The following is a 10,935-nucleotide window of genomic DNA, read 5'->3' on the forward strand; positions in this document are numbered from 1 at the left end:
ACCAGGAAGCAAGAGAGGGAGAGAAGGAGGAAGGGCTGGGGTCCTGGTACCCCTGTAAGGACAAGATGCAAGACTTGCCATTAGGCCTAATTTCTGGAAAGTTCCACCCCTCCTACTTTAGGCCCACTTTAGGAAACAAGCTTACAACATGTGGGCCTTTGGGCAGACACTACAGAACCAAACTCTAGCACCTTCTTACAGGCATCTGATTTGGGAAGCAATAGCTGCTGACTATCAAGCCACCTCTGGGAGAGGATAAATGTGGTCCATCTATTTCTGCTTTGGAGATTATAAGATCCAGGACATGGTCTGGAACAATGGCATGAGATTTTAATCCTTACTGGAGAGCTGGACTTCTTAAGGTGTGAAGAAACATGGGCGGTATCTCGGGTGGGCACCGGGGTAGATGTCTGAAAAATGCATGCCACCTACATTGCTTTCTAATGGCACTTCCTACCTCACAGAATCATTATGAAAATCAAATTCATTAGAACTAAACACAGTCCTGATATGCAGAGAATGTCCCCCAAACATTAGCTGGTACTAATGTCCCCCAGGACTTGTTTTTTTTTTCCTCCATGTGATTAAGTATAGTTGTTTGCTGTGTACAGCTAGACCTCTGAAGCAGAGAAGAAAGATCCTGGATCAGAGAGAGCAAAGTGACAGAGTGGCCTCAGGCCCCTCTTCCCTCCTGGGAGGTGAAAACTCCCACCCAAAGGTCATCAGGGTAGGGCCTGCTTGGTCACCTTAAATAAGACTGTCTGCTACGGTGATGGCACATGGCCCTCCTTCCTTATTCAGAAATGCTAAGTTATTAATTAGCATCCCAGACCCTGCTTATCTTCCATGGTGACACTTCATTCTCTAGAGACAGACTGCCCCCCCTTCTTCCATTCGTGGTGTTAGGATTCATCAGCAACTCTTATCACTTGCTATTGTTCCGTTTTTTCTAATGGGTTCCTATGTCAGGGAAATCCATTTTGTAACCATCACAGGCATTCTTGCTAACAGACTATAATTGAAAAGACAAACTAGAGAGAGGATTAGGAAAGAAAAGACCAGTTCCCAGTTCACTCCAGTATCAGAGAAGCCTGGGCCAGAGCCTGGAGTTGATGCAGACCCCTCAAAACCACAGGTACCTAGCTGTGTGCTTCTCTCCCATTCTTTATTATGGAGACATAAATAAACCACAGCCCAGAAAACAGACAATAAGGGATGTAGAGGTTCAAAAACATAGAAGGAACAGCATTTAGTCCAGAGAGGGAAGAGACTCCAGGCAGAACCATCCATATTAATATTAATGGTCATATTTGCTGTTCATTTCTATGCAGCAAGCATTGTGTCCCCTTATATTATCTCGTTTAATCTTTACAGCCTCCTGAAGAAATCCATATTCACTTCTCACAGATAAACAAAGTGTAGAGATGATAACTAAGCCACTTGCTCAAAGGTGCAGTGTGTTAAGCAGAGGAGCTGGGAGTTGAATGTGGGTCTTTCCGATACCAAAATCCAGGCTTTTGAACCAGGCGTCTGCAGGGACCGGAGACGGGGCTGAAGCCTGCAGTCAGAGCTGCACCACAGAGTCGGGGAAACATTTCTTACCTGGAATCTGGAAAAGGTGAGGGTGTTCTCTACTCTTTGGTCTGATCTTTTAAGCCTGGACCGATCCCTGCAATTGGATTGTAACTAACCTCCACTCTGACTTTTCTTGTCTGAGAAGTGCATGTCCTCAGAGTTACCCTTGGACTACCAGACAAGTAGCCAGTTACTCCTGAAAAGTCCCATCCAGTGCTAACCCCGAGGAACACCCGAGAGTGTGTGTGTGTGTGTGTGTGTGTGTGTGTGTGTGTGTAAGAGCTTGTATTGAGAGAACAGTAGCTGGCCCTTACTGAGGCTAACAGACATGGTCCATTAATAATAAACCGTGCCATGGCTTGTAAATTTATTAGGAGAAGTGCGTGTAATTAAATTCAGAGTTGGAGGAGGAGGAGCAGAGGGCCATGGTTTCCTTTTCTTCTTTAGAGAGCCTGGCCAAGCTACCTACCAGTGAGGATAATTAGCAGAGTCCAAACAGAGAAGGAATTAATGCTCCCAGAAAAAAAAAAAAAACACACTGTGATGGGGAGAGACAAAGCTGAGCTAATTACAGCTGCACGAAGCTTCATGACTGGGTGCCTGCTTCATTAGAGGAGTCAGAGATAAATCGGAGGCTAGTGTAGAACGCTATGGTGAACGGAGCTTTGGCACTAATTCAGCTGCTATTATTATTATTATTATTATTATTATTATTATTGCAGTTGGTCACTGGACCAATCTACCCATGGCCCTCTTGAATGGGGAATTAAGGTTAGAGTGGTGAAGGGGAGGCACAGCCAGCCAGTCTCTCCCTTCTGTTCTCAGCCCCAGTTTACAGCTACAACTAGTGAGGGGAGAGAACTCTATGGGATTTCGTGGGAAAGAAAGAGTTCAGTGCTCCAAAGAGAGAGCTGAGGGATGAGGTGTTTAAATCTGCAGTGTCTGGACTGGATGCGCAGCTGGCTCAGCACTGACTATGTCCTAAGAAGCTCAGAATTAGAGGCCCAACCAGCCAGCACAGGTGATGAGTTCAGTCAGGTCTTCTTACCATGCTCAACTCAACTCAAGACCACCCCGAAGAAGCCTGGCCTGATCCTGAGCCCCAGAGTCAGCCCTGATCATATCTCACCCCTGGCTCGGTGGCCAAGAAGACAAAGAAAGGCTTGAGCAGTGAGAACAGAAAACACAGCTTTCGCATAGAGCTCGAAGGGACAAAGCCCACTAGAACAATCAGCCCCACGTGGCCTGGTCACAGCCAGCAGGAGAAGAGAACTTCCAGAGGCATCTGGAACATTTCGCAACAGATGCTGGACTTTAAGACACTTGAAGGGGATTCTAGTTGCTTATTTGTACTTTGAGAAGGCTGATACAGGAGACTTCTTATGAGTTTGAGGCCAACCTGGGCTACATAGCTGGATCCTGTCTCAAAAAAATCAAGAGAAAAAAAAAGTTAAGGCATGAAACACACTAAGATTGGAAAACCATCCCACCAGTTGTTTAAGGTAGCTAGTGAGTTTCTTCCATGAATGTAAAACATAATGTTTATTCCTTCCATCTAGAAGGAGCCAGAGAGCGTCTGATTCTTGAGATGAAGAAATAGGGCTCTGCTTTAGAGAAATGTGCACTTCATTCAACATCACACACAGGAGGAAAAAAGAAAAAAAAAAGCGACATTCTCTGGGCTGCAAAAGGCCAACTTCAAAGCCAGGTGGTTGAATCACAGAACATCTCTAGAGTCATTAGTAAAGCTAACAAACACCACATGCATCTTGAGCCATAGGTAGGCTGGGAGAAACCACTCTGGGCTACAGCCTACAGTACCAGGAATGGGTCACCTTGGGTCAGCTTTCAGGCTCCTGCACATTCTGGAACAGGATTAGATTTCTGCAGCAACTTGGACTACGTATAGAGTTCATTCACTTATACAAGAAAAATGACTGTTTGTGACTATTTGCATGTATGGGGCTTATAAGGAGTACATACATTAAGGAAGAATGCAGACTTTTTATCCTTGGGGTTTTTAGAGAAAGGGGTGTTTTTAGTTGGGAAGTTTGAGCACAGATATTTCCACGTCAGAGTCTGATTCATAGAGATTTCTGATGTAATTCCTTCCCCAGACCCTGACCTATGAGCAGGCCTGTGCAAATGGGAGTGGAATCTGGGTTTCAACTGTTGAAGCTCAGGGTATCACTGGGAATCCCAGGAGCTGGAGACTTTAGAGCTGGCAGAAGGCGGGGCAAGGAGATACGATGGGAAAGGAGCTGGGCATACTCTCCCCACATGTGTTCTTCTCTTTCTCATAAAAGTGCAGATGAAAAGATCTAACATTGCTTTGCTTAGAGGATCGTATCCTAGATGGAGTCTCTGGGGTGCAAGGGGCAGGCTGGGATGTGGGAGGTCTGGTACCCTGGTTTGAACACCACCTTCCTCTAGACATAGAGCTTATCTCAATCCCCAAGGTTCCAGAGCCATTTTCTTGTGGTGTGATCCAGCTCTCTGTCTACCTGCATCTCTCGTCCCACCTTGGCCCTAGGATTTCTTGGGAATTATGACAGATGCAGTAACCATGTTAAGGCCTCCCTAAGCCAGGGTAGATGTACAACTCAAACACACACTCAAAGCATCCGGTAGCCTGCCCCACTCTCCTCAGCCTGGCTATTTGGATTAAAGGAATCTTTCTAGAGTCAGACTACCAGCGTCTCCTCCTGGTACACACTCACAACACACACCCCCACCCCAAACCACATTTTTGCCCTGGACAGGTAGCAGGGCAGAACTCCAAAGATGTGTGCTGGCCCTCCATATTCTGAGCTGTCAGGCCCTGGGGGAAGACTCCACTGCAGACGGAGCATTTGAGAAGATGGAAGGGCGCTAAGGAGTGGGGGAAGTGACTGCCTTGAGGGAATTGGTGTCTTGGAAGCATCACGGTGTAGGAGATACACCAGAGGACCAGCGTCTAATGTCAATCTGATCTGTTCTGAGACTCCCGAAGAGGCAGAGCCAACTTTTATCACTGTCCCACTCTCAAAAGTTCTTTATGTCTAATCTTGGTCTCTTCTATTGCAGTCGTCAATTCATTGATTAAACAGTGCCAGAGACTGGCAGAGACAAAGCTGCATCCCTAATGACTCATTCAGAAGTGAGGTGGGCTCCACTCACAGAAGGCTGGATACAGCCTCCCCGGGGATACACACAGCCTCCCCTAGCCTCTCTACCTCCTCCCTCACAGGATCTATTCCTAATCCAGAATCTACCTCTATCTTCGACCTTTAACCTCAAATGGAAAAGGCGCTCTGGAATCCGAGGTCACTGGGAGCCCACGCGACCTGTACCTGCTCCTAGGTACCACTCCTCTGGTCCCTGGCAACTTGTCCCCGGAGAGGTGCGTGAGGACACCTTTAGCACCTGCCTTTAGCAGCCCCTTCTCCCGCCCCACACCCCCCGCCAGCCATATGGAACCACGAAGCGACTCCCACTTAAGCCAGGCCCAGAGTCACTAGGGTCCTGGTCGGGGTCTCGGTCGGGGACAAGGTGCAGTGAGTCTGTGGAGCCCTAAGGAACTCCAGCGCCTGGGTCTCTGCAGGATCTCCCCACCCCCACGCCGCATTCGCTCCGAGCCGCGGGTTGCTCCCCGGCCCTTCCCTCCGAGGGGACGCGACCCATACTTGCTCTGTCCCACGACCCATACTTGCTCTGTCCCGTACCCTCCTAATTGCGGGACAAAGGATCCCACTGCAGCGGGAGAGCTTGGCGGCAAAGACTGGTGCAGCAGGTACATACCCGGGCCGGTCGGCTGCCACGCCGCGGACACTCCCGCGGCTCCCGCCGCCAGGGCGCGACACGCCACCCCTGTTGTCGCGACTCCCGCGAGACGTCGCGGCTGCACGCAGGACCCGGTCCCCGAGGGGCTCGGGCTCAGGACTCACCGGCTCCGGTGAGCTCGACGCGGCTCGGGCTGCCGCTTAGACTTGGCGGCCGCCGGGGCTGCGTCCGGCGCAGGGTCGGTGTGGCCGGGGCAGGAGGTTCCCGCCTGGCAAAGTCGGTGAGAGGTACTGGCTCAGTTGAACACCCGCCCGGAGTCCGAGTGAGTCAGAGAGACCGAGGAAGCGAGTTATAGGGGTGCCGGGGGTGGGGGGGTACGCCACGACACTCTCCCCACCCCATCCCCCGCCCCCTCCCCCCCCGGCGAGACGCAGACAGCCACTCGCTGCTGAGAGATCTGGACACAAAGACCGCGTGCCAGCTGCAGACGCAAGTTTTCCCCAAGCCCAGTGGTTCGGCCAGCCTTCACCCAGTCACTGATGGACCCTGGACCGCCCCCACAACTCCCAGAACACAGGCTTTCCTTGGTGCCCAGGACGTCTCTGTTCTCCCCAACCCCGGCCAATCGCCCCTGGGATGAGCCTAAGACACAAGGGAAACTGAGGCCCCAAGGATGCCGCATCTCCGGGCTCTCGTAATTAGTGACCCGGGAGGAGAAGGGTTCTCTCCTCCCGGGTCCTCTTCGGATCTCTCCCTGCGGGTGGTGAGCCAGGGGACTGGCCCAGATTGGGACTCCGAGCTAGACTTCTGAGTTTCTGGGGCTCTTGGGCTGGTGCCTTGGGCAGGGGAGGCCACTGGGATGATAAATCCAAGAGTGGAGAAGGACCTGGGTCTCCCAAGTACCTGAGTCGGCCGCGCTTGGACTCTGCTCCGGGGGCTGCAGCTCGAAGCTCCGACAAGTCTCCACGTCCAGCCCGAGAGGGGGCGGCCGGGCCCGGCACAGAGAAGCCAGGACTGCGAGCGCCGCCTGGCACCGAGGCCCTCCGGCCCCCCAAACCTCGCTCATGCCCCAGACACTCAGGCCTGCGGAGCAGTGGCTCGAACCCCAGCAGCGGCCGGACTGGGGCGGGGCAAGGAGGTCCCAATAAGACCCTCCCCGCAGCGGCCCCCCGAGGCTCCGCTCTGCTTTTAATCACTTCCCCGCAGGGTCCCCGCCCCTCACGTGGCATCCCGCGGCAGCTGGCAAGTCTGGCGCCTCACGGTCGCCCCCTCCACATTCAGAGACTTGCCTGAGTCCGGGCAGGTTCCAACCCCGCTGTCCCACATCATGCAGGATCGAGGCCAGCTGGGCCATCACTGCGGGTGTGACCTTGGGCCTTTCTGGGACTCGGTTTTCCTTTCCGTAAACGGGTGTAATGATTACTGGTGCTCTATGAGCAACCTAGGAATATATAGGTAGTGCTTGTGAAAACGTTGGGGGAACTGCCACATGTCATACAAGTGGGCATCGCAGTAACACAACATAAAAAGGGGTGGCCAGAGTGTACGGCGGGAGGACCCTGCAAAGGTAGTTAACGGGAGAAGTTAGCCAGACTTTCCGGGTCTCGGCTTTGGAGATATAAGACCCAAAGAGCGAGGGCAACTGTAAAGAAGACTTTCAGAGCCCCTCAATCTTGCGGTCCGAGACACCCGCATGTTGCTATGGTTACTGGAAGCAGCGGCCGTCTCTCTCCATGGCAACTGGAGAAGAAAGTTTCTGGTGAATAGGAGTGGGGAGCATTTCATAAAGGGGTTCGGTTCCCACCAGACCCACCTCCACGCATCAGACCAAACTCATCAGAAATGGTATATTTTTCTATGAAGCATACATAACAACGGTCAAAAAGACGGAAAACTATATAGGAGGTTAGACTGTAAAAGGAGCTCCCCTCAGGAATTGTGAAGTGAGACTCAGAAGCAGGGTGGCTGTTAGTTTCGGGATGCTCCACCCAGGCTTGGAAATCTAGGAGCCAGCTGCTAACTGCCAGGAGAGCGAGTCCGGTAAGGCCCTATCACAGTAGACTACCACCCTCCACCTATCATCATTGTGTTGCCTTCCCGAAGTAGGATCTGGGAGAGAAACTTTAGCCGGAACTCCTGCACCTCCAGCTACGGGGCTGGAGTGTGCAAGTGAGAATGGTCGTTGAGGAGGGTCTTTCCTCTGAATACACGCTAATTGGAGATGGCTTGTGCTGTGACTCAGGTCCCAGAGGGAAGAGATTCAGAGCGGCGGCTCCAGGAGATCACCATCATGAACCGTCTGTAACAGCCTCATCAACTGGTCCTTATAGTTGGAAACCCGAGACAGCCTGCCCAGGGTAGCAAGGGAAAGGCCTCAGCCTGAAGGACCTCTGGCCTCAGCCTGGGGGCTTTCCGGCTTCTGACCCGCGCCGTGTCCCTGTCCGCGGTGCTGAAGGTTCGGTTGGTACAATCAGCTTGTGCGCACTGTGTTAGGGGATAGTGGGGAGGGGCTATTATAGCGGTTTCGCAGTTTCTACCGGGGTCCCTAGAGTCTGCCATAGAGAAGTGTGGGATCTCGAGCGGGAGGGATTGAGGAAGGCTTGACTCATGGACCCTGTGTGGTTCTGGGTTGCTGTTCCAACAACAGGTAAGCTTCTGCCTCTCTACTTGCCTTCCACCCACCTGAGGAACCCAGACGCCTCCCCTCCATCTCTTGTGTAGATCTCAGCCCTGTGGAGAGTTCGGAGTTCCGAGGCCCCAGGCAACACTCTCATTAGCAGCTTTCCAAGCCGCGGTTTTGTGTTTATGTAAAACACAAATGGAGAGCTGCTCTCTGCTGGTGTTTATAGCAACTCTCACTCCCAGGCGATTTCTCCCTCCCCCTCTCGAGTTCCTGGGGACATTAGCAGAACAAAGCGCCTTGTTTTGCCTTTGCAGAGAATGAAAGAACACGGGACCACCTTTCCAAGGGCCCAGGCCTGCGATGCAGGGAAATCAATATTTTGCTTAACACGGAGTGGGGGAATTTGCCTCTCCACTGAAGGCAAAGGAGCCTGTTCGGAGCAGGTGGCAGGAGCTGAGAATTAACAGATAATTTCTCATTGTTCCCGGATCCAGCCTCCACACTCGGCAGGCAGCTCTGCGTCTCTGGCATTTCTCAACCTAACAGAGCGAAAGAGGTTCTGTCCTGACAGGGCTGCAGGAAGAAGCCCGAGAGCTCCAGGCTCCAAGAACATTTGGAGTGCCAGAGTAACTGCAGGAAAGAGACCGAGACACTGACAAGAGATAGAAGAGACAGGCATATAGAGACGGTGGGTGTAGGAGATACAGAGAAACCAAGTCAGACACCTATAAAGGCACACATTCAGAAAGTGACACTAAGAAATATTTTTTTCTTACACTAAGACAGGCTTCATCCTACCTGGTCTCTTCCAGCCTCGCTATCAGCTACTGATAACACTGTGGTGAGCAGCCAGTATCAAAAACAGAAGAAAACTCTCTTGTGTATCTCTAAGACTCTTTGCCCCACAAGTCCAACCCCCAAACACATCTAAAAGTATTACCATATGAAGAAACCAGATTCAGTCTCCCAGGGCATCACTCAAACGCCAGACCATTCAACCTTGTGGAGAAAGACCATGCTGAGTGCAGGCTTAGGCGTGGGGAAGAGAGAAAGAGGAGCACAGAAAACACAGCCAAATACCAAACAGGGATGTGGGTACTCGGAGGCCTGAGGCAGTCACAGCCTCTTTCTGGACTTCGGTGTCCTTGTGAAGAGGAGCTTGTCAAGGCTAGAAGCAGAGGATGGTTTTCCACAGGCCCAACTCTCATCTAGTTACTGCTCTCCCACTGTGGGGTCCCCAGACCAGGCTGCTCTGAAGTACAGACTGGACTAGAAAAGGGGCCTGGAGCAGAATAAGAGATCTGAAGCAGAAACCAAAGGCCTCCCTCTCCTATGCCCTTGTCATGCTCTCCCCACATAAGAAAAGTGCACATCCCCCACTCCCACTCCCATGTTCTGCCCTTAGGGTAGGCTCCCACCCTGCTCAGAACGGCAGTGTCTAGTTGAATTACTCGACAAATAAAATAAATGAGGACCACTTAATTTTTTTTTAATTTGAATCTTGATAGGAAATTGCTAATGCTGTAGGCAGAAGAGTGAGCTCTTCTGACATGAACTGATGTGTCATATCATCTTTCCATCTCAGTGAAATTTCTAAATAGGGAGCCCTCTCCCCAGCCCCCAGCCCCACCCCACCTCAGCCCTTCCAGAGAGGTAAAGGCGACATATGACGCTCATAGCTGGATACTCTGACGTGCAGAGAGACATAACTGAGAACTAGACACAAGGGAACTCAGTGCCTTGTCAAGTACCTCAGAGTCACAGAGAATCTAACCCAGTTTTGTGTTTTCCCCTCTGTTCTCTCTACCTCCCTTACAACCTGCTTTCTGAGGTATTTTCCCAGATCGGAGAGGGGCATCCAGGAGGTATGTTGCTCAGAGGCCAACCTGTACTCGTTGGCTAGGCTAGTCCATGAAAACAGCCAAGTAGGAATTTATCTCAGTCAACCCTCACAGTAGGGAGGACTGGTGGGCTCTAATAGTCCATCTGCAAGGTGAGGTAATCATTTGGTCAGTTCCTGGTTGTGCAAACTGGGAGGTGCCAGAGAACTGGACCCAGATGCTGCAAGCACACAGAGGAGTCTCTTCCTTCTCCATGTTGAGAGGAGGTTTGTGGGGTTTTATGTTCCTTTAAAAGGTCATGATACCTTAAAAACAGACTTTCTTACATGTAAAAGGTATTTAGAAATTAATTATATAGAGAAATGGAAGATTTAGTCTCAAATGTCTTTGCAAAGATCTCTGCTTTTTCAGCTTAGCCATTCCAGTCACCTCTAGGACCCCAGTGCTGGCTAAGAGGAAAGTCAATGTCATTGATAAAGCACAGAGTTGGAACCTAGGCTGGTCATGTTCTCCTGAAAACTTGTGTGACTGTTTTACTTCTGGCAGAGCTGGAACTTTCCAGAGGCCCTCTTAGAGAGCTCACCTGGGATGTGTCTGTGCTCAGAGCCCAGCTTCCAGGAAAGGACCTAGACCAGATTTTTCTAAGACCACAACCTCGGTGTTGGGAATTCTCCCCAAGGAGACCAGAGAGAGTTTGTAATCTCAAGACTCTGGCTGTTCCACTAATGAAAGAAAACCAAATAAAATGTCAAAAGTAATTAAAGTGACATGTTCGAAAAGGCCTGCCAAAGGATGTCTTAATCCTTGATTTTGATAGAGTTCAGACAGCAAGTTAAGGGCTTGAAGTCTCCTGTGGCATGAAAGGGCCAGAGCCCCTGGAAAGAACAAAGCTGTTTACCAAATTTTAGCTTCCCTCTACACCGTGGGATAAAATCTTTTTTCTATCCAGGACTCCAGGCTGCATTTATGTTTCTGCTGTTTGCTAGAGTTAAGGAACTGGCTGAGAAGTCCCTTCTTTCCTTTACTAATACTTCATTTATAAAATGAGAGGTGTTTGATACAATGCTGTCATACAGCAGCCCCCTCAGGGGTAGGAGAGAGAGAAAGAGAGAGAGAGAGAGAGAGAGAGAGAGA

General features: G+C 50.8%; 1 protein-coding gene across 2 annotated transcripts in view; it reads right to left on the minus strand.

Moving 5' to 3' along the window:
• Syt6 (synaptotagmin 6) overlaps positions 1 to 6,536 on the minus strand; it is a 58,439-nt gene extending 51,903 nt beyond the window's left edge. Inside the window, exon 1 of one of the 2 annotated variants that reach the window (XM_028752986.1) lies at positions 6,241 to 6,536. Coding sequence is in view for 1 of the 2 variants with exons in the window: in XM_028752985.1 (XP_028608818.1) it covers positions 6,241 to 6,403 (163 nt within the window). In the remaining variant the exon portion in view is untranslated. The remainder of the gene's footprint in view (positions 1 to 6,240) is intronic. The other variant, XM_028752985.1, reaches the window with a different exon arrangement.
• Between the last annotated feature and the right edge of the window lie 4,399 nt (positions 6,537 to 10,935).

Source organism: Grammomys surdaster, unplaced genomic scaffold, assembly GCF_004785775.1.
Source record: "Grammomys surdaster isolate TR1022 unplaced genomic scaffold, NIH_TR_1.0 125941, whole genome shotgun sequence".
Classification (NCBI taxonomy): domain Eukaryota; kingdom Metazoa; phylum Chordata; class Mammalia; order Rodentia; family Muridae; genus Grammomys; species Grammomys surdaster.